Source organism: Microcaecilia unicolor, chromosome 13 (assembly GCF_901765095.1).
Source record: "Microcaecilia unicolor chromosome 13, aMicUni1.1, whole genome shotgun sequence".
Classification (NCBI taxonomy): domain Eukaryota; kingdom Metazoa; phylum Chordata; class Amphibia; order Gymnophiona; family Siphonopidae; genus Microcaecilia; species Microcaecilia unicolor.
Genome location: NC_044043.1, coordinates 36,840,287 through 36,864,396, shown reverse-complemented (window position 1 = coordinate 36,864,396; position 24,110 = coordinate 36,840,287). Strand labels below are relative to the sequence as shown.

General features: G+C 41.5%; 1 protein-coding gene across 5 annotated transcripts in view; it reads left to right on the top strand.

The window, feature by feature from the left end:
* The window catches only part of GTF2I (general transcription factor IIi), a 263,654-nt gene extending 240,212 nt beyond the window's left edge, over positions 1-23,442 (top strand). For all 5 annotated transcript variants that reach the window (XM_030186158.1, XM_030186159.1, XM_030186155.1 and 2 more), the window contains exons 30-34: positions 6,613-6,796; positions 10,558-10,586; positions 20,737-20,775; positions 21,337-21,375; positions 22,875-23,442. In XM_030186158.1, coding sequence (XP_030042018.1) covers positions 6,613-6,796; positions 10,558-10,586; positions 20,737-20,775; positions 21,337-21,375; positions 22,875-22,882 — 299 coding nt within the window. In that variant the 3' untranslated portion in view covers positions 22,883-23,442. The remainder of the gene's footprint in view (positions 1-6,612; positions 6,797-10,557; positions 10,587-20,736; positions 20,776-21,336; positions 21,376-22,874) is intronic.
* Positions 23,443-24,110: the final 668 nt, after the last annotated feature.

Genomic DNA, 24,110 nt, shown 5'->3' with positions numbered 1-24,110 from the left:
TTGGAAAGAGTAAACAAACGATTCACGTCTACCTGTTCCATTCCTACTGTAATCTCCCTAATCTTTTTTTTGTTTTTAATTTCATTTTACAACAAATCTAAAATAGGATACAAACAAACTCTCCCTAAGCTTTTTATTAAATGTTACTCCCCTCTATGGCACAACAGTCTAAGACAAGTTTGACAGTGAGCTAATGACAGTTCAGCAGATTGATGTGAAATATAATGCAGGCAGGGTTCCAGTATTTTAGTACCTACTGCTCAAAGGCTCGGAATGGAGAAGTAGCCTAGTAGTTAGAGCAGCAGGCTGAGAACCAGGAAAGCCAGGGTTATTTATTTATTTAGATTTTGCTTACACCTTTTTCAGTAGTAGCTCAAGGTGAGTTACAGTCAGGTACTCTGGATATTTCTCTGTCCCAGGAGGGCTCACAATCTAAGTTTGTACCTGAGGCAATGGAGGGTTAAGTGACTTGCCCAAGATCACGAGGAGCAGCAGTGGGATTTGAACCGGCCACCTTCTCTTTTTTTTTTTTTGGGGGGGGGGGGTATTAAACACTCAAATATCTGTTTTAGCTTAGGCCATACAACCGAGAGTTAGTCCTTTTATCAAAGAGTTGCTGTGTTGCCTTTTGTAATCAACAAATTTATAAAAAGAAGTAAAGAAATTGGAGAGGCAGCAGCTGCACAGGAAGCCCTATACATGCATGCTCAAACCCCTCTGTTTACCTGAGCTCTAAGAGAGCTTTTCCGTGTTAATATCATACACTACCTAATTCATCCTGGTTGCTGGACAAGCATTTATGCTTAGTTTACACCCTCAAGCTAAACAGCCCAGGAATGCCTCTTTTTAATGTGGTTAAAATTACAAATATTTTAACTACGGTGCAGGATTTAAGTTAAACCCTGGGGAATTCAGCTGACTAACTCATTAGTCACTCTGCTATACCCCTCAGAAGAATGACCTCATATTTTCAACTCACAGTAACAATTAGAAAGGGTTCAAACCACATATTTTATAGATGGCAAAACACAGAATGATCAGTTCTGCATACCCAGTGTACAATGTCTGATGCACCACTACATATGAAACTTTGAAGACTTTTGGCACAATTCAGTTTTCAAAAATCAAACACCACATTCAAGAGATCACTGTAGATCTGTTCACATTTTGACTTTTTCATTCTTTGCAAATTTTAATCTTTATTGTTTTGAAATGTTATAAACATCATTAGACTCAAAATAAAGTGAACCTTCAATGCACAGTCTCAGAAGATATAGCTCAATGTCCATATCACATGTAACAAAAACACCCCTCTGTTCCTAAAGAGAAACACTGCGTTTCATACAGACGATATTTTGATCCTTGGTCGATTCTCTTCTGATATTGGCTGATTAGGCAGGCAACAAAAGAAATGTGTTCTTTTCAGGCTTGTGTGTTATGTCTGACGGACTTTCTGCCATTCAACACATTCATCAAGGAGAACGGGCCCTCTAAAAACTGAGAAGAGGGGCCACGTTCTTCCAAGTAGGAGAGCCAACCAATTTGCAAGACCAATTTACTTCAATTCTGTGAAGGAGTAAACAAACATATGGACAAAGGGGAGCCGGTTGATATTGTGTATCTGGATTTTCAAAAGGCGTTTGACAAGGTACCTCATGAAAGTCTACAGAGGAAATTGGAGGGTCATGGGATAGGAGGAAATGTCCTATTGTGGATTAAAAACTGGTTGAAGGATAGGAAACAGAGAGTGGGGTTAAATGGGCAGTATTCACAATGGAGGAGGGTAGTTAGTGGGGTTCCTCAGGGGTCTGTGCTAGGACCGCTGCTTTTTAACATATGTATAAATGATTTAGAGATGGGAGTAACTAGCGAGGTAATTAAATTTGCTGATGACACAAAGTTATTCAAAGTCGTTAACTCGCAACAGGATTGTGAAAAATTACAGAAGGATCTTACGAGACTGGGAGATTGGGCGGCTAAATGGCAGATGACGTTTAATGTGAGCAAGTGCAAGGTGATGCATGTGGGAAAAAAGAACCCGAATTATAGCTACGTCATGCAAGGTTCCACGTTAGGAGTTACAGACCAAGAAAGGGATCTGGGTGTCGTCGTCAATAATACACTGAAACCTTCTACTCAGTGTGCTGCTACGGCTAGGAAAGCGAATAGAATGTTGGGTATTATTAGAAAAGGTATGGAATACAGGTGTGAGAATGTTATAATGCCGTTGTATCGCTCCATGGTGCTACCGCACCTTAAGTACTGTGTTCAATTCTGGTCGCCGCATCTCAAGAAAGATATAGTAAAATTGGAAAAAGTGCAGTGAAGGGCGACTAAAATGATAGCGGGGATGGGACGACTTCCCTATGAAGAAAGACTAAGGAGGCTAGGGCTTTTCAGCTTGGAGAAGAGACGGCTGAGGGGAGACATGATAGAGGTATATAAAATAATGAGTGGAGTGGAACAGGTGGATGTGAAGCGTCTATTCACGCTTTCCAAAAATACTAGGACTAGGGGGCAATCGATGAAACTACAGTGTAGTAAATTTAAAACAAATCGGAGAAAATATTTCTTCACCCAACGCATAATTAAACTCTGGAATTCGTTGCCGGAGAACGTGGTGAAGGCGGTTAGCTTAGCAGAGTTTTAAAAAGGGTTAGACGGTTTCCTAAAGGACAAGTCCATAAACCACTACTAAATGGACTTGGGAAAAATCCACAATTCCAGGAATAACTTATAGAATGTTTGTACGTTTGTGAAGCTCGCCAGGTGCCCTTGGCCTGGATTGGCCGCTGTCGTGGACACGATGCTGGGCTCGATAGACCTTTGGTCTTTTCCCAGTGTGGCATTACTTATGTACAACATAGACTTTGCAGTGTCAATATCTAGATTTCTCTGGTCTTTGTCCCTTGCAAAATCAAAAGCATATCTGTATATGCTCTTAAAAGATGAAATATCATTCAGCTGCAAGCGCAAATAGTCAAATTTACTCTGTAGCCTCTCTATGCAGTCACATTGTATTAGCGTCATTCCCGTCAACCATTCTTCCTTTGTAAAAAAGTCCCATGCTTTTGGTTCATCTCCTTCTTCTCTGACATTCCTTGAGGCCCGGGACAAGTCATTTCACCCTCAATTGCCTCAAGTAGAACCTTAGATCAAAGTCTTCTAGGGACAGAGAAATTCCTACTGCACCTGAATGTAATTTGCCTTGAGTTGCCTAAGAAACAAAATGAGCTAAATCCAAACTGACCTTCTCTCAAGAGATTGTGCAACAGAGTTCTCACAGATTTTGCGCAGTTATCCCTAGATTAGTTTTTAAGCAGAGGCATCATCTCAAAAATATACCAAAAATTAGGAAAGATTTTGGGGAATCCATTGAAAGAAGTAATAGTCTATTGGCAAAGGATACTAGGCATGAAATTTGTGATAAGAGTTGGTCAAAAATGTTTTAAGGGCTCAGTAAAGGTCACTTGATTCCTCTGTTTCCCCACCAAATTGACCACATATCCTGTATATTTTTCTTGCAAGAAACGAGCAATAAAGTTCTCTTCCCTTTTGCTGTGCTTGTTGACTCTTGAGTGATGAAGGTTTTGAGGATTTTGCTTTTGCATTGGCATCAAGATTGACCCACAGGGCTCTGGAAAAGTCACGAGGAGCTGGAGCTAAGATTGCGGCTCAGTTGGCCCCACTTTCAGTATTTTCTGAATGGTCTAAGGAGATTGTGTCAGAAGTGTAGGCTGTAGAGGAAGCTGCGTTGAATGCCAAACTACAGCAACTACATAACAGAATCGAGGCTTCTCCTGACTGTTTGGATAATATGGATTTGGAGTTTGATGCAGAGCAACATCACATGGGAGTACTGGAAGCTGAGGCTCAGAGTGCATCATGCGATATGGATCAGCTTTGCCTCAGTATCCAGTGGATGGAATGCAAGATGGACGATATGGAGAGCAGGGCCCAGCACAATAACCTGCTCCTGGTGGACCTTTCCGAGTCCTTGAAGGATGAAGATTCGGTGAAAATCCTAGAGACTTGACTACCCCAATCTTTGCACTTGGCATCTCTTGAGGATCCTTTTAAAACTGAATGGGCCCGTTGGCTAATCTCTGGGACAGGTCATTCATGTCCTAGGGTGGTGGTTTTTCTCGTGTTTTGCTTCTGGTTTCCAAGCGAGGTATCCTGCAAGCCTTACGTGGTGGGCAATTTTTGGATTATGATAATCGGAAAGTCTTATGTTTCTAGGATTATATTGCTAGTACGCGCTCGGCAAAAAGCTTTTGCTCCCCTATGTTCTGTATGATGGTCAAACCCATTTTTTCACCTCTATCGAAGCAGCAAAATCTTTTATTCAAACTATCCCAGCCAGTTTGGGAACTTAGGTAGCTGCTTCTGTGGGGTTTGAACCTGCAAGTAATTTTTGTCAGTTTGGACTATTTGTTCTTTGCTTTCTTTTTTTGGTGTATTTTGCTAGAGCACATTAGGACTTTTATATTGGATTTTAGTCATGTTTCTTCTATAAATTTGTTTTATTTTGATGAGGATATGTGGTTCAATATTTTGTTTTTACGGGTTACCTAGGGTTGGTCATGGTAAGGTGGGGATGGACAGGGGGTATTCACGTGTTAGATCCCATGGAATACGGGACAGTATTTTTCTTGGGTTTGGGTAGGATTTGGGATGGGGATGGGAGATTGGGGAGAAAAAATAGAAATATGGGACAACTGAAAAAAAAAGTATTTTGTATGGTTTTCACTGCTTTTGGTTGTATATACTTGATTATTTTCTTGCTTGCTGAATTTGCTGTCATGAAAAACGGATTTAAAAAAAAAGAAAAGATAATTCCTTATATGTAACTGCTCAAAAGAATGGATAGAAATTGTATCACTGGTATTATACACAGAATAGGCTAAAGAAAAGGGGGTCTCCTTAACCATTACAGGTGGAGGAAGTGGGTTGTTAATGCTTCTGGTAGACGTATCCTGAAATTCAGACCTACTGATTGGAAATATTCTCATGGATCTGCCACATTTCAGGTATTCAACTAGTGTCTGGTGGTAGTTGAATACGGAAGATGTAGCAGATCCACAGTAAGTCTGTCTTGGATTACCAGCTGGGAGCTCTAGGAATAAACTTGGTTATATGCTTTGTGTTACTGTCAGGTGTAATGTGTGAATTGCCACCTAACATACTCCCTCAACTTTTCCCTGGTTGCAACTGCTTTGGTTGGTATACACCATGGAAACTATTGCATCCGATGACTAAGGAACCCTTTTAGTAAGCCGCATAAGCGTCTACGCACACCCAACATGCGCCAAAATGGAGTTACCACACAGCTACCAGGTGGCCCTTGTATTTTCATTTTTGGCGCGCGTCTGCTATGCACGCCCGAAAAATATTTTTATTTTCTGGCGTGCGTCAGCTATGCGCGCTAAGTGGCATTTGACGCACGTAGTTCATTACCGCCCGGTTACTACGTGAGACTTTACTGCTAGGTCAATGGCTGGCGGTAAGGTCTCAGACCCAAAATGGATGCACGGCAATTTTCATTTTGCCGCACATCCATTTTCGGCAAAAATTTTAAAAAAGGGCTTTTTTTTACAGGCGCACTGAAAAATGGATTGGCGCGTGCGCGCGCCTAAAACCCACACCTACACTACTACAAGCCATTTTTCAGCGCACCTTAGTAAAAGGACCCCTAAGATTGTAATTATAATGCTCCTGAGTTATGGGAGCTTTTTCTTTCTAAAGTGGCTTTTTTATTTGCTGAAATAAATACACCAAATGAATGATGCAAATGTAATGTAGGATTATTAAACCTGGCCAAAACTTGATTAGCAGGGAATTGTCAAGAATATGCTTGGTCTAGTTAGTACCAAAAAGAAAATATCCCAAAAAACAAAACAGGGATGAAATAATACTGCTAATCAAAATAAATTGAATTAAATTAATGTGAAGAATTAAATTAATGTGAAGAAAGTGGTGACTCTTAGCTAAGCAATGACTCACTCAGCGTCTAAAGCTTTACTGAGGCAACGAGAACTCTGAGTCCTCTATTTAAGGCTCTTACATTTGGTGCCCAGATTCATCCTTGAGTTCACAATTTCCATGTGTGTAAGAATGTGAAATCAGTGAAAACATTCCTCAACTAAATGTCCCCAAAAATACTGTTTAAAAGTCTCCAAAAAGCAACAAATAATATGTTCAATGCAACATAATAGTCAATAATAATCAATAAAATCACTTATCTGAAAATCAAAAGATTGGTAGCAAAAAAAACTATATTATGACTATTATGTTGCATTGAACTTATATTATTTTTTGTTAAAGCCTACTGAAATAAACATTTGATCTCTGATGTCACGTTGCTTCTTTTAACATTTGTTATGTTAAAGCTCAATGCCCATTTTTTGTATTCAATATTCGTGTTCAGCCAAATAGTAAAATATGCTTCTTGGTACAGCTCTACTAAAAAGTTACTCCATTTCATCACTGATCTCTTAAATCTTCCACTATTTTATAACTGCAATAAGAAATTTGAATGCAGCCATACAACCCTGGTTCTATTCAATGTTGATAAGGGTTCTAATAAAACATTTTTATTTTTTTCCATAGGGGAAGCAATTGGGATGAATTTTCCTGTAAAAGTACCATACCGAAAAATAACCACAAACCCTGGCTGTGTGGTGGTGGATGGCATGCCTTCAGGAGTGACTTTTAAAGCTCCCAGCTACTTAGAAATCAGCTCCATGCGGAGGATCGTGCAATCTGCAGAATTTATCAAATTTACTGTTATTAGGTGAGTGAGGGTAGGTAAAAGTGAATTTTACTTTGAGTTTAGCTTCAGTTCTTCTATAGAAAAGCAGAGAAAAAAAATTTAAATCGGGAAACAGCCTATAAAATCAATTGTAAAGAAACTTGACTGTTGTATAGGAAGAAAGACCTCCAGGATATTTAGCGCTTCGATATAAAATCTCACTAAGGGCTCCACTGCTCAATCATTGTTCTAAAAATTATTTCTTTTGATATTTTATAGCTTATTCCGATTTTATTCTTCAATCTTTGTACAAAAATCAGTCATTTGTCTACTTCCGTTAGTATTGTAGCAATGATTGTGTTCTGCTATTCTTAGTCTTACAGTCTTTCCAACATAAATTGTTTTGCAAGGACACAGTCAATATTGCTTTAGATTTTCATTAGGAATTTGTAGGCGCATAAACATACAGATTTTGGCTAACTACTTTATTTCTTTAGTGCTATAAGTTGGCTTAGTGTCAAAAACTTTGTTTAGCTAAAGTGGAAGCGCAGCTGATTGGCTGAGTTATGAAATACAACTAACTATCAAGGATCAGGGATATATCATTTAGTGGATCAAAAAAACTTAACGACTTTATTTTCTGAATCAATATCCACTAAACAAACAAAAAGAGAGAGTACTTAACATAATGAGCGGTGCACAGTTGCATGACTTGCCAATTTACTGAGTCATTTATTGGGCTGAGGTCCTGACAGGGACCCATTTCGCAATGGCGTCTTCTGGAGACCCAGCCACCTGCAGTCGCTGTGCAATAGCTTCCCTGGCACTTTATTGAGAGTTAGCCAGGGAAGCTATTGCACAGCGATATTGATTCAGAAAATGAAGTCGTTAAGTTTTTTTTGATCCACTAAATGATATATACCTGGGGAGGTTTTTCTGACCTATGATTATGTATGGACTGACCACGTATTAAAATGTCTGCAGTTTAAAGCAGGAGTGATTGTGGGTTCTGGTCGTTATGAGGTCTTTTCCTCCCCATTTTTGATGCATTGTATTCTTTATGAATTATCTCACTGAGGAACTATATCTTGTCCTTGCATTTCTACAGTATGATTTATGAAATAGCATTTTTAAAAGCATGATCCCTTGTTGGATGCTAGGTAATATGCTACTGTATTGAATGGACTATGTAGGTATCATTCTTCACCTTTTTATTGTGCATTTAAGTGATGAAGGTTAAGGGGATAATTCTATATAGTTTGCCCACATTTAAACAATGGGATGGTGCATGCAAAGTGTGAATTCTATACCAGCAATTGCCCACACAGTTGTTATAGCATAGAGCTGGATATTCTATATTTCTTTTATTAACTGTCTCCTGGGTTGGCTTCTTCTTGGTCTCCTCCTCCCTCCCAGGCTGTTTGCTAGTTGGACTGCATTCTGTTTCATTGTGGTTATGTTATCCTTTTATTTTATTTTGGTTTGGTTTTGTTGTGTCTGAGAGTATTGCTTGGTGAGAATGAGTACATTTATTTGTTTGGTCGGTTTATTGCTTTTGAACAATCCTATTGGAATGTCCATATAATTTATTCTATTTATTTGGATTTTGCTCACACCTTTTTCAGTAATAGCTCAAGGTGAGTTATATTCAGGTACACTGGGTACCTGTGATCTGTGTGATCTTATGGCAAATTTAAAAATTATTTCTCTTAATCCGATTAAATGCACAAATGTTCTTGCATATCTAAAGCGTTTAAGAGTGGAAGTTGCTGTATTACAAGAAACCCATCTGAATAGTATTGAAGCACAAGCTTCAGCGGTTATGGGCAGAACATTATTTTTTTTTCTCTTGCACTGGGAAAGAAAAATGGAGTGGCTGTGCTCTTCTCAAAAAGCTTTAATGCCACTTATAAATGTTTTAAATAGTGGCATTTAAATGTGTATGTGTACACACACGTGTAAATGCTAAAATTCTAAAAAATACCTGCTTAACATATATAGAGTCAACAAGCAACTCACTTGGCCAATATATAATTACTTTCATAGACACAATATAGAAGCAATCACCATATAATATAATTAGTGTATGTATTCACAATTCAGACACACAAAACTTAATTTTGGAAGACCTCAGCAGGGTTGTTTCATAGAACAATATGCTTTTATTCCATTCAAGTAATATTCCCAAAACTTCACTGGTCTTCCTTATATATATATATATATATATATATATATATATATATATATATATATATATATACTTTCACTTAACTTTCAAAAATTTCTGCTTAAACAACAGCTTTAGCAACTTGGCATTTAACTAAAGTTTGAAACTTACCTTAGCAATGTCAGTTCCCAGGGGTTCTTCTGGTCCGACATGAATCATATTTCACCTAAGTGGCTGTTTCAAGGATCCACCCCCTGTTATAAAAATAATTTATTAGTTGATGTTCTTATACATCCAAAATACACACGCTTCTTCAAACTTTATAAAATATAGCTTATTTACCTATAATCTTCCTAGGTCATCCAAACCATCATTACTTGTAGTCGTCAAGATGGCGACGGCAGCATATTTTGTGTGTTAATTTATAGAACAGCTGATAGATGAGTCTGCCAATCAGGATTGTGACGTTGTTCAAGCTCTGAGGCCCAGATGCATTAAAGACATTGGTAATTCCCGTTCCCTACCGATTCCATAGCGAATCGGTAGGGAACGGGAATGCATCAACGATAGGGAATGCAAATGAGCTACTCGTTGTAGCTCACTTGCATTCTCTAGTCCTTCGGTACCTGAGTCGGAGAATCGGGACGTCCCTTTAGATTAGGCTCCTCTTCCTGTTCTCTTCAGCCAATCAAAGCGGGCTTAGCTGGCTGTTGTCAGCGAAACGCGCTCTGATTGGCTGAAGAGACCAGGAAGAGGAGCCTAATCTAAAGGGACGTCCCGATTCTCCGGCAACCAGGAAAGCATAAAAGTTTTGCTGTGGAGGGGCGGCGAAGACAAAAGAGAAGGGGGAAAAACACTAGCGCCGGCAGAGCTAAAAAAAAAAAAAATGCGAAAAAAAAGACGTCTCTCAGAAGCGCAGGGAGGGTACGTCCTTAAAGGACGCCCCTCACATGCGCTCCCTGCTTTTTTTTTTTTTACCTTTTTTGGGGGCCCTTTTCCTTTCCGATTCCCTCACAGGAGCCCTAACAAGAGGTCAGACATCTCGTTAGGGTTCCTACGGTAAGGGAATCGGAAAAACGGTAGTGCATCTCATTATAATGGGCTGCAACGGTAGTGCATCTCATTATAATGGGCTGCAACGGTAGTGCATCTCATTATAATAGCTTTTCAATCATTTGCATTCCGTTTTCGTTGCCTGCTACCGTGGCAGGGAAAATGCCCTTAGTGCATGCCCGGGGTGAACTACTTGCGTTTTAAACTGGCTGGAACCAGTTTAAAACGCAAGTTGTGGGCTTGTTAGGTTTTGTGCATCTGGGCCTGAGTGCTCTAGAGATTTCTGAGGAATGAGAACAGGAAAGGAAATAATCAGAGGATCCACCTCATAGGAATCAGAGCTTAGTCTAGTGAGTCATTATTGATAATGTCATTTGATGGTATTGTGTGAGGGTTGAAGATGAAAAATGAAGAAAATTAAAGGAAAAAAAGAATGTAAAAATTATAAATAAGTATAGTATTTTTTGTTAGAAAAGCTTTAAGCTGGACTTAAGTATTTAGAAACAAAATGCAAGGGTATTTGTATCAGGAAAGTTTATTTTGATGGTATTAAACTTTCAAATGTGTTACTTTTGTTTTACAGACCATTTCCAGGACTTGTGATCAACAATAGTAAGTATTTCATTTTAAGTAACATTTTTATTTAATTTGATAGGTTTGCCTTTTCATTGTGTTCCTGGTGGTAAAATATAAACATTTCTGCCAGTGGACACAGGCTGTGCATAGAATGGGAAAAGCTTAAGTTATAAATGATTAAATGCTATGTTGCATAAAACGGTCCGCTGTTAATTGTTCTGGGATTTCCTGCTTTCCTCTTTTATTTTTAATGAAAACATTATGGCTTTGTGCAGAGAAAGATTCAACATGTCCATACCTTGAGTACAGTGTGCAGTTCTTGTTTCCCCCTCTCAAAAAAAAGCTATAGCAGAACTAGAAAAGTTACAGAGAAAAGCATTACAGCTGATAAGATGAAACGACTCCCCTGTGAAAAATAACTAAACAAGTTAGGGCTTTTCAGCTTAGAAAAAGGACAGAGGAGATATGATAAGGGTTTTATAGCATCATGAGTTGGGTGGAGCAGTTTAGTAGAGAACGTTTATTCACTCTTTCAAGACCATGGGACACTCCACAAAACTAACAAATAGCAGATTTAAAAGAAATGCATGTTTTTACTCAATAAAATCAAGCTGTGGAATTGTTACTAGAGAATGTTGACAAGACATTTACATAGCCAGGTTTAAAAGCGGTTTGGACAGAGGTCACGTGATGCTAGGCTAAGGGGAGGACGCCGCACGTTAGAGCTCCGCGGACCCTCGCTAACATCAGCCCTTAGCGACGTCAAAATCAGCTAAAAAAACCTTCAAAAAGCGCAGAGAGAACTGTGGGAACTTACCAGCGTTATAAATCAGCCGCGATCCCTGCTTTCGCCGCGATGGCAACAAAAGCAAACAGAAAAGACGGGACGAGGAGCCGCGTGGGAGAGAACAAAATGGCGGACGCGGCCTCCTCGGGAGAATCTGTTGGTTCAGTCTGGGCGGCGGAGATCGCGGCAGAAGTCTCGAGCCATCTAGAGGCGTCAGTTGACAGAAAACTACAACGGATCTCTGACCAAATAGAAAAGATGGACGGGAAACTCGAGGGATTAAAAACGGATATGGCAGGATTCCAACAGCGCCTGTCAGAGGTAGAAGATCAATCAACACAGCAAGTGGCTGCCCAAAGTGTTATGCAGAAAAAGCTGGACAGTCTGGAGGCAAAAATCGAGGACCTAGAGAATAGGTCCAGACGCAACAACCTAAGGCTGGTGGGACTGCCAGAGACCCTGAGAGAGGTAGATCTTCGGGGGTTCCTGGAAAAATGGCTGCCTCAGGCACTTGCCCTGAAACAACTGGAGAACTGTTTTAAGATTGAAAGGGCGCATCGCCTGGGGCAGCGAAGACAAGGGGAAGAGAGACCACGAATTGTGATTTGCAGAGTGCTGAACTATGATCATAAGCAGGAAATCTTGCATGCCTGGAGACAGAAGGGAAAGATCCAATATGAAGAGTCAACAGTACTGTGTTTCCAGGACTTCTCGGCAGCGGTGTCAGCCCAGCGCAGACGGTTTACAGAGGTCTGCAAGCAATTACACGAGAAAAGAGCACGTTTTGCCCTGTTATTTCCAGCTAAGCTGAGAGTCCAGAATAATGGCAAGCTACATGTTTTTACTTCCCCAGAGGAGGCAAAGGAGTTTATTAAGCGGTTGACAATTCACCCAGAGGAGAGTAGCGCAGCTGTGGACCCCAGAAGAAGTCCAGAGCACTGATGGGAAAAGGAGCAGATAGACTGGTCTGAAGCACGTGTATGTGCAGAAGAAGAAGATGGCTGAGACATAAACCTGCAGCTACATTGAACATTATAAATGTAGGTTGAGGTATGACCTAGAATGAAGAGGGAGAGACTGTGTGTTATTCATTCCCGAGAGAGGGAGATGTATGTTATGTAGGGGGTCATTTAAATCAGTAGGATACAAGATGTCGCGGGGTGAGGGGAGGAGCGGGAACGTGACCGGTTCTCATAGAGGACCCAAGTAACGTTTTGGGTGAAAAGGGGGGGGAGGGAGGGGGGAATCAACAGTCAAGGGTTATGGGTTTTTTTGTTTTTTTTTTGTGTCTTGTCATTTCTTTCTCATCAGAGCAGATCTGGGTTGCAGCGCTGTGGTGCATCCTCAGTTCGAAAATGGAGCACGCCCAGGGGCTGGGGGGCGTGTCCCGTACCAAAGTGTTAAAAATCAAGTTTACTTGGGAAGCATGGGAACGAATGAGGTATGGTTAAAGTAATATCATGGAATGTGGGGGGGATTTCATCACCCATCAAGCGTACCAAAGTCTTACAAGCCATGAACCGTCATAGGGCGGATATAGTGTTCTTACAAGAAACGCATTTGACGTCATCGGAACATAGTAAGTTTCAGAAAGGTTGGATAGAACAGGTAGTGGGCGCTCCGGCAGTAGGCAAGAAAGGGGGAGTACTGATAATGTTCCGTAAAGGCCTGCAATTTCAGATCACAAGAGTTAAACGGAGCCCAGAGGGTAGATTTGTGCTGGCAGAAGTGGAGATGGGGAATGTCACATATGTTTTTTGCAATGTCTATGCGCCAAATGTTTGGGATAAAAAATTTTACAAAACTCTTCTAGAGCTGCTGAGTCCCTATCCGGGGAAAAATGTCATACTGGGTGGAGACTTTAATTTGGTATATGATATTCAGATGGATAAAACGGGCGTGCAAGCGACGAATTTGGGTCATGCTGCTGGGGGCCTGCCTTTTCTCTGTAAGACACTAGACTTGATTGATGCGTGGCGGGTTTTGCATCCTACCCAGAAAGATTACACGCATGTGTCTAGAGCACACCTCACGCAGTCACGCATAGATTACTTATTTATTTCCAGAGATCTTTTTTCTAGAGTATCAGATGCAGAGATAGGTCCGTGTGAAATATCGGATCATTCGCTCATTTGGATACAGATGCAAGGGCTAGGGGTAGTGGGGAGTAGAGGGGGCTGGAGATTTCCATTGGAATTATTCTGGGACTCTAAGTTCAAGGAGTACATAGATGGGAAATGGAGGGAATTCGCAGACCATAATAAGGAACATCAAAATCAGCCACGTTTATACTGGGAAACCTCCAAAGCAGTGATACGGGGTGAGATCATAGCTTATAGAGCCAGGGTCAAGAAGATGAGAGATAAGGAGATTCTTAGATTGGAAAAAGAAATCCGTTTGCAAAGGGTACGATGTGGGGCAAAAATGACACCGGAAGGGAAAGGAGCTCTTCTAGCCACGCAACAGGCCTTGAATGAATTGCTCCATCAGAGGGCAAAGAAATCGCATATGTATTATAAATACCAATACTTTATCCATGGGAATAAGGCAGGAGCGCTGATGGGCAGATTGTTAAGAGGGGAAGGGGGTAATAAGAGCGTTTTGGGCTTAAGGGAAGAGGGAGGTCGACTTTTAAGGACAGCTAAAGACATAACGGAGCGCTTTAGAAGATACTATGAGTGTCTGTATCGGGAGCCCACTGATATAGTGCCAGATAGTATGCTTTATTTGCTTAATCAAACCCTGCCCCAGATATCAGATTCACAAAAGCTATATCTAAACAGCCCAATTACAGAGGGTGAAGTGATGTTGGCATTCCAACAAAGTAAGATACAAAAAGCGCCGGGCCCAGATGGGTTTACAATGGCCTACTTTAAGATAGTCCAGGAGCGGGTGACACTTCCCTTGTTAAACTTATATAATGAGATGGCCAATACAGGAGAAATGTTGGATGCCATGAACATAGCGAAAGTGATAGTGTTCAAGAAACCAGGGAAAGATGGATTAGAAGTGGGATCATACAGACCCATATCATTGCTAAACTGTGATGTTAAGATATATGCTAAGATCCTGGCAAATCGACTGTCTAGAGTATTGCCAGACTTGATCGCTTCCCCACAAGTAGGATTTGTGAAGGGTAGATCAGTGGGGAGGAATGTGAGGGCTCTTTTGGCGTCTCTGGAAATCGTAGAGGCCGGGAAAAGGCCTTCTCTGTTGGTCAGTTTCGACGCAGAGAAGGCCTTTGACCGTGTAGTGTGGAACTTCTTATTTCAGGTGATGGACAGAGTTGGTATAGAGGGTATGTTTCGAGGGGCTGTGGGGGCGCTTTATCATAACCCCAGGGCGTTCTTATGGGTAAATGGAGAGCAATCCTCATTGTTCAAAATCAGGAGGGGTACGAGGCAGGGGTGCCCGTTGTCCCCTCTGCTCTTTGTGCTCGCATTGGACCCGCTAATTAGGGAGATCGAGTTACATCCAGAGGTGGAAGGGGTGACCTGGGGAGCTTCTTCATTCAAGGTTTCTGCATTTGCAGATGATATATTAGTCCATCTTACACAACCGGGTCGTTCATTGCGAGCACTATTGGAATTGTTCCAGGAATATGGGGATTTTGCGGGCCTACGGATTAACTACTCTAAATCCTTAGCACTAACAGCACACGCAAGTGTAAAGAGGGAGTGGGAGTCTGGGTTCCCGCTTAAGTGGGCGACAGATTTTCTCCCGTACTTGGGATTGAGAGTTGCAATGAGCACGACAAAATTATATCAACTGAATTACACAAATTTATTAGATAAAATGAAGGGCCGGTTGGGACAATGGGAGACGCTGCCGCTTACTTTACATGGAAGAGTACACCTGTTTCGTATGGTGGAATTTCCTAAATGGCTCTATGCATTTCAGGTGTTGCCTTTGAGACTCAGGAAGAAAGATCTCCGCCAATTGTATAGACATCTGCGGAAGTTCGTGTGGAGAAATGCAAAACCCAAAGTAACATTGCAATGCCTCTTCGGACCATGGAGAGAGGGGGGTTTGGGGCTCCCGAATATGCGGAGGTACAACCAAGCGTGTTTGTTGAGACACCTAGGAGATTGGATGTTGGGGAGACAAGATTACACTCCACGTAATATGGAATTTGATTACTTTGGTCCAACTCATCCATATTATTTGTTACATTGCGCGAGAAGAGAAATACCAGTGCATGTGCGCCACAGCGTACTATTGGGGCCCTTGAGAGAGGTGTGGAGAGACCTAAATGGGCTGTGGGGTCTGGGAGTAGATACCTCCGACTTACTTCCGCTTCAGGGGAACTTACAGTTTACACCAGGTTCTGATAGTCCAACATTTCGTAGATGGGCAGAGCTGGGGATTACTAGACTTGAACACGTTTTGGATTCTGGAGGGAGGATTTTATCCCTGGGAGCACTGGGGGTGGGCTTCAGTCCGTCACATTTATTTGCATACCATCAGTTGTCACATTATGTTGGATCATTGGAACCCAGTAAGTTGGAGGGAGGACACGGGCGTAGATTAAGAGCTTTTTTGGGGGGAATCCCCGGAGATAGATTGTCCGTTTCGGGATTACAGAAAGCTCTGGGAGAACTAGAGGGTGACAAAGACATGGGACGAGTTGGTCAAAGGTGGGCAGTGGACCTGGAGCAACCCCAATTACAGTTGGATTTTCGGAAATTGATATCCCGTATTCCGCAGATTTCTGTAAACGCAGGAATGCGGGAATGCCAGTACAGAATAATTTTTAGAGCATATATGGCCAAAAGCCAAGTGTTTAAATTTGGAGGTGTCGAGGACCCATTATGCTCTAAGTGTAAACGGGGAGAAGGCACGTTCTTTCATTCTCTTTGGAAGTGCAGCAGGATTCAGATCTTTTGGAAACAGATATTCAAGTATCTGGAATCCATGGTTAGGCACAAGATTCCGTTTTCTCCACTGGGAATAATTTTGGACAAATACGAAGTATTTCGAACTTGTGGTAGAGGGGCTCAGCAGCTTATACGCAAGGCCAGCATGGTGGGTAAAAAACTTATTATGGGCGCATGGAAGAGTGAGAAGTCTCCGGAATACTGGCATTGGAGAAACAAGTTTCATGAGATCATGGTTATGGAGCGTAGGGGGGTAGGATCCTTCCCCAAGAGACGAAAGGCATTTCTGGATGTTTGGGAACCATACATACAGTCGCTGTCACCTAAAGCACGGAGTTTAATATTAAATAGGCTCTGAACTTAATTTTTTTTTTTTTTTTTTGCAATTAGAGGGTTCCCTATTGTTAAGGGGACCATAGGTTAATAGGAAGAGGAGATGGTAGTAGGGGTGGGTCCCGGCGGCTCCATAGTTACGGCGGTGGGCCATCAGAGCCAAGGTACATCGCTGTGTTGTTAACCAGGGAGTCTGTTACAAGGGGGGCCAAGCCTGACTCCTATTTCTGGCAACCGTAATACAATGTTCCTCTCGCTTAATAGCGGATGCACAACTACGGTGTGGCCTGGGAAGTTCAGCGAGTGGGAGCCAGAAGTCAGTAGCAGTGTTGGAACAGATTCGTTGTTTTATTAAGGGGTTAATTGGGAGGGGGGAGGGTGGTGCAAGGGAAGGCTCTCAAGAGGGCTAAGCTGGGAAAGAGTTTGAAGTTTATAGCTTCGGACATGTTAATCTAAAGGGTTGTTTTTGGGGTACTGCAGAATTAGTGGATCTTATGCGATGTATAAGCATTAAGCCCAAATGGAGGCCTCTGAGCAGATTGCCCACAAGGGAAGGGGGGGGGGGGGAGGGGGAAAGGGATAAGGGGGGGGAGGGGGGGGGAAATTAAAATTCACGACGACAAAGTAAGGATGTACTCTGTATAGTTTGCCACGTTGGTGTTACGTATTGATTCAGAATGGAACTGTCTAACTTATGTCTTTTGTCGATCATCAATAAAATGATTCAAACATAAAAGTTGTAAGGAGGGGGGGGGGGGAGGGGGGAGGAGAAATGGGGGGGGGGGGGGGAAGTGATTGACGATGTTGAATGTGTTGTTGGAATGTTGACTTGTATACTGATCCATGCTGTATGAATATTCCAAGTTGAATTGTATTATGCATATCGTCAATAAAAAAGTTTAAACATAAAAGCGGTTTGGACAAGTAAAGTGGAATTCATCTATAAACCTTTATTAGGCAGGGAGACTTGGAAAAGCCTCTGTTTGTTCCTGGGAGAGAGCTACATATCATGGATCCACTCTTTGGAACTGGTTACTCTCTAATGACTTATCTTTCGATGGTCATTGACTTGGTGGGATGGGAATGGATTACTGTTGGCCTGAATGACTCCTTGTCCTGTATGAATGTGATTGCTTTACTCTCTTAGTTAAGGAGTTCCTTTCTACTTGCAGGTATTTTTTAGTATTGTAAATTACTTTGACCTTTATGGCAGTTAAAGGCGGTCTAGAAAATGTGCGTAAAGATGAAAAAAAATCTTTTAAATTTCAAAATACTAATCTTGAGCTAGTTTTACTTTCTTCTAATGTACTGCTAAGTATTTGAAGCTTGTTTATAGTTGAAACAATCTCTTCCTCTTTTCCCCCTTCAACTTTTGAAGAAGACCTTAGGGGTTACACCAAACAATTTAGGGCCTCTTTTACAAAGCCGAGCTACTGATTCTCGGTGCGGCAAATGAGAGGAAGCCCATTCAGTTCCGTGGGAATCGCTAGCTCTTAGTGTTTTTGCCCAGCCTTGTCACTTAAAATTCCTCCTACCCATGATTCAGTCTTCCTGGGCAATTAACTTAGTTTTGGAACTTTTTACTATAACCGGAATAACTGTTGTGCCTTAACTCAAGCGTTCCCAATCTGTTTCCAGCTCTCTACGTTGGAAAAGATGAGCTATAGTAGATTCCAATGAAGACCTGTGGCACAGAGATACTCAGTTCTCCAAAATGATACCCAAACGAAATGCCTTTACCCCGCTGGAAAACTGATACCCCAGAATTGGAATGTAAATGGTATCAGAACCACTAAGGATTACATAGCAGTACTAAAACGTACATAAAATACTAAAAACATAAATATGCACAAGCAAAACAAATATAAACAATAAATACATACCCTGAAGGTGGCCCCCACAGAGTATCACCTGCAGGTTTAATGTAACAAAGAAACAGCTTTAGCAGAAAGCCCAGTAATCCAAAATATCTCTCATTTCATATATGTTTAAAAAGGAAGCTGAGGAGATACAAAAACAGTCTTACCTTCACTAACTGAGAAGCAGCAAAAAGTGCAGTGGTGAATCTGTCATTGTTGCTTCTATATTGATTTAAATAAAGGACTAGTGACAGGTCAGAGGTCACAATAGAAAAAATGAAATAAAACAAAAAACAAATAGGTTGCTGTAAAGTGCTTAAAAGCATAATATGAATGCTAACAAAACAAAAAGAAATCAGTTCTTTGCCATAAAACATGAAAAATGTTGTGATAAAAGCACAATAAAAATACCAAAACTAAAGGAGGACTTTACAAAAAGTAGAAATGCTATCAAAAAAAGCTGAAAACAAGACAAAAAGGCTAAAAAAATTACCAGGGAAACATTGCGTTTCACCACATATGTTCCAGTGACGTCACTGAATATGATCATACCTCCCCAGTCAAAAACATATATGTAAATCACTTTAAAACATATGAAATGAAGGCAGTGGCGTAGGAAGGGGGATGGGGCAGTCCACACCGGGTGCACGCCGCTGGGGGGGTGTCGGCTCCGCTGGTTCCCTGCTCCCTCTGCCCCGGAACAGGTTACTTCCTGTTCCGGGGCAGAGCAGGGAACCAGCGGAGCTGACGCAGCTCCCAGCGACATCCAGTCGGGGCAATTCGGCCCTCCCGCCCGCTCCCCACTTTCCTATGCTAGTAAGAATGTGCTCCGTGGGGGGGTGCGCCGTGCTGCACCCGGGGGGGGGAGTGCAGCGGCGAACTGCACCGGGTGTCAGCCGCCCTCGCTACGGCACTGAATGAAGGAATTATATAAAACAATACTAAAACAGATAAAAATGCTTACAACGGCTGCATAAAGATGGCAAAGCTGACACATGACACAAAAATTATTATATGCTTATTAGACAAATAATAATAAACAAGAGAAATGAGGCAGTAGAGGTGTGTAAAGTCAATACTAAAGCAGATAAAAATACTTATAACAGCTGCATGAAAACAGAGACAAGGAGAGTATATTTTAGCATTATGTGTTAGTCTTGTCTGTCCCCTTCTCCTCTACTGCTAATTCCTGACTCCGTTCCTTTTATCTCGCTGCTCCCCATGCCTGCAATAGACTTCCCGAGCCTGTATGTCTAGCCCCATCTTTGGCCGTTTTCAAATCCAGGCTAAAAGCCCACTCTTTGACGCTGCTTTTGTCTCCTAACCACTACTCACTTGCCCTGTACCTTTTATCCCCTCTTTAATTTCCTTGCCTCTTGCTTGTTCTGTTTGTCCTATTTAGATTGTAAGCTCTTTGAGCAGGGACTGTCTCTTCATGTATGGTGTGCAGCGCTGCGTATGCCTTGTAGCGCTATAGAAATGATACTGGGATTCGTAGCATGGAATGTTGCCACGATTTGGGCTTCTGCTAGGTACTTGTGACCTGGCTTGGCCACTGTTGGAAACAGGACTGGGCTAGATGGACCATTGGTCTGATCCAGTATGGCTACTTTTACGTTCTTATGTTCATTTCACTCCTTTTCCGAGCTTGTGTGTGTGTTCAGTAGAACTTGTTTATTAGTATCCATTTTTTTTTTTACTTTTTGAAAGAGGAGGGCAACTGCACATCCCTGTTGTCCCAGTGATTAAAAAAGACTGTTGGGCGATTACAGCCTCGTCTTGCCTTTGGGATGGCAGTTCTCCATCCTTCAAGCCATCAGATGATATCACCAACAATGTCTGCATTATCCTGCCTGTCACTGGAGGACATGATTATGCCAGTGGTTCACAGACTGGTCCTGGAGGCACCCCAGCCAGTCTGGTTTTCAGGATATCCATAATTAATATTCATGTGAGAGATTTGCATGCAGTGTAGGCAGCACACGCAAATCTCTCTCATGAATATTCATTGTAGATATCCTGAAAACCTGTCTGGCTGGGATGCCTCCAGGACCAAGTTTGGGAACCACTTGATTATATTGTGTCTCCAAACAAGCATAGCAAGTTACAACCCTAAGCAGCCTACTGGGTAGACTGGCAAGGTCATCTTAGCCTTTATCTGCCATTATTTACTACGCTACTGTTGTCCAGTTTGGCCACTGTCGGAAACTGGGTTCTGGGTTCGATGGACCTTTCTTCTGACCCAGCATGGCACATCTTATGTCCTTATGAGATGTTGTGAATTGTCCTTTATTTTGGAATAGAACTAATAAAAGTGCTTTTATATTTAGAATCAGCAGAGGATAATGAATCTGGGTCATCAGTACAAGGTAAGTGACAAACTTTAGTCAGTCAATTAATAATGATTTTCTAGATAACATCTCATTTAGCTGTTATACTTTTAAAGGGGATTAGATCAGTACTTGTCAAACTTGTCTCAACTGTAGCCCCACTTTAGTGACTTCAGAAATGACATAACCCCAGCTCTATCTCTGTTTCAGGCCAACTTTCAGCATCAGTTGATGACCTTGCAGGTCCCACTTCCTGTCAAGCCCACATGGGCCAAATAAGAACATCTCATTGGCCTGCACAGGCCGATGATGTTGCTGTCTGCCATTTTATAAAATTATTTTGGAGCTTTGAATGTAACCCCCCAAATGAGCATGACCCCACAGTTTGGCAACCACTGGATCAGATGTTTCATCAGACTGATGCAAGATTATACACAGCCAGTTGAGTTAGGATTAACTACTACACTCCACTTTCTCTTCCCATTATATACGTTTTGTATAATATTGAATTAAAGTATGAATTCACATATGATTTTTGTAATTCAAAACAATATTGAATGCTTAAACTATATGGTTTTGGGTTTTTTTTGTCTTTTTAAGATTTAAGTCATCAAAGCCAAGCAGAAACAGCAAAAGCAGGTAACTGCCGTTTTTTTAAGCAACATTTACTGTTTACTTTTATTTCTTTGCTTCTTTCTTTAGAAGTTTATATGATTTTATCATCTGTTTGAAAATATTTCCAGTACATTGGCTTATAATCTAATATGTGGATAAGAACTGGAAGCAGACATTGTTATGCTTTTTTTTTTTCCTGTCTTTGGATCTGAACTTACTCTCAAATTTGAGACCCATACATCACATCTTCCACCAGTTAATTTAGATGCTTTACACACTGAATTTGAGGACAAGCAGTCTGGAGTTTCTGCCACTAAGCATTTGTTCCAGCTCCTAATTCTTATAACTTGTTTTCATGAACCAGTAGACATTGCGTGCAGATTGATGTTCCTTAGATATTAATTTACCAATGAATCTTAAACAAAATTTAAGAGCAGTGCTTGAGAATGTGGTTCAAGTTCCCAGCGTTCACAGGTCACTGTGGTCTGTTTGCCAGGTTTCAGAGGGAAGCTGCAGGTTTTGGCAACCAGATGAGGATTATTTCTGCAGTGACTGGGCTAAGTTGCAGTGGCGTAACCATGGATGGGCCTGGGTTTATGTTTGCAATGTTCAAGTTCAGTGTTTGTGGAAGTGCTCATCTCTTATAATGCTGAATTATAACATTATTAAGAGAGATTCAAAGGATGGGAAAACACAAGATACAAAACCATGGATGGACTGGGTTATAGCTATGTATTGGCCATGTATCGAATGTGTAATCCAAAAATGGGTTAGTTTTGTGTATAATCCCAAACAATCTTTTGCTCAGAAAAGCCGACAGTAACCTTTGAGATTACCAGCTAATAAGACTATTAAAGAAAAGAAACCTCAATAGCCCAGGGAGCTACAGAGATGGACTTTCCCCAAAACGGGCTCTTATCATAGGTTTCAGTCTCTGAAAACAAACCTCAGTGGAAAAACAACTCTTCAAAGATTAAAAAAAAAAAAACGCTGGGGCCAAAAAACAGAGATTTTTGTTAGTTTTGTGTGTACCATGACAGAATGAATCTTTCCTAAGCCTTGGTGTATGTGGCGTATGATCTCAAGCTCTCAAATTTACTGCTAACTCTCGCTGTAGTACTTGCATTATGCCAAAGAGAACTTCTTTCCAGTGTGAGGGGTTTGATGATGTTCAGTTCGCAAACATCACTTCTAATAACAAAAGCAGAAATTAAGATTTATAATTGCGCCATTTGTGGAAAGGAGATATCCTGAACTTTACAAATATAATACATTTGTAAATTTGAAGTGGAGTCCGTGCTATAAATCTTCAGCTGCACTGCTTTAAGATAGCTTCATGACAGCCGTACAATTCATTTTGCCATTTCAATCCAAGACTGGAATTTGCCGATAACCTTGGATCTGAATCATTGACAGATGACAGGAGAATTGAATTTTTGTAGACTTACTATAGTTTGAAACTGACTGTACCAACAGTGCATTATGAAAGGCATTTCAATTATTATTTTTTTTTACCTCTCCAGGAAAATAAACACAGAGAGGAGGATATCAGACCATTACCCTGCAAAGCTGTCTAATATATAACAGGAGTATGTTTGATATGGACCATCTTTACTTTGACTTTTGAATAGAAATACTTATATTTGTCATCAGTTCTGTGAATTGAATTGCAAAGCCTGCAGTGAAGAACGGCAGTGGATGGCACAACCTGGAAGGATACCTTTGGTGGGCTGGTGCCCAAACAGATGAAATAGCAGCAAGTTGGGGGAGGGAAGGAGTTGTGCAAGGAGGTGAACTTGCTGTGGAGCTGCAGGCACTCGTCATGTGTATTAACTTTTGAAATGAAGAAAATGAACACCTGCACTATGTTCTCCAGTTCCATCGATTCCTTCTTCAAGGATTGCTTTGTTGGCTTTAGTTATTTGTAAGAATTGCCAAGTGCATCTGTAAAACAGCATGTATCCTCATTCCCTAAATACTTTTTCTTCAGAGAGAGTTTTTTTCAGAATTTATTCTAGCTTTCATTTTATTCTCCACAAAAAAACTGTGGCTTATCTGATAGTATGCAAACAATAAAATATCAGACTCCAAGAAATGAGGACACTTGTCTTATTTTATTTATTTACTAGCCATTAAGACCGTTAAAGCGGGCGAGATTTCCAGCTACCCTCCTCGCCGCCGCTCCCTCCCCCCTCCGTGCCGGGCCCCCTGCACTGACCTGATTGCTCTGCTGCTGCCTGCAGCGCTTCCACACGGAGGTGAGAGGCGCTGTCAGTGCAGGGGGCCCGAAAGGGAGGGGGGTGGGAGCGGCGGCGGGGATGGGGGGGAGGGTGGAGGTTGGTGCGTGCGATGTTCGTTTCCAGGCTCCAGCGGCAGCGTCCGACAGTCCGACTCCATTTCCCTCTCTGTTCCGCCCTCTGACGTCATCACATCTTGACGCGAGGGCGGGACAGAGAGGGAAGTCTCTACTGCGCATTTGCAGGTGAGTCGGTCACTTGCCATTTATATGTTTGATTTATTTATTTATCGTATTTATACCCCACCCTTTCCCCTTTTGTGAAGAAGAAGCTGTTTATATTATGTCTACCATGTCTGTTACTTTTAAACGTACGTAAATAGTGTGTGATTGAGGATTTATAAGGGTGGGTTGAATTGAGTTAGGTCATTACTTTTTCCCCCAAATAAATAGGGTAGTTCAGACTTAAAGGCTCATTGCAAATAGGGCTACCAACAGACAAAGTTGGGCCCGGGGCAAATAA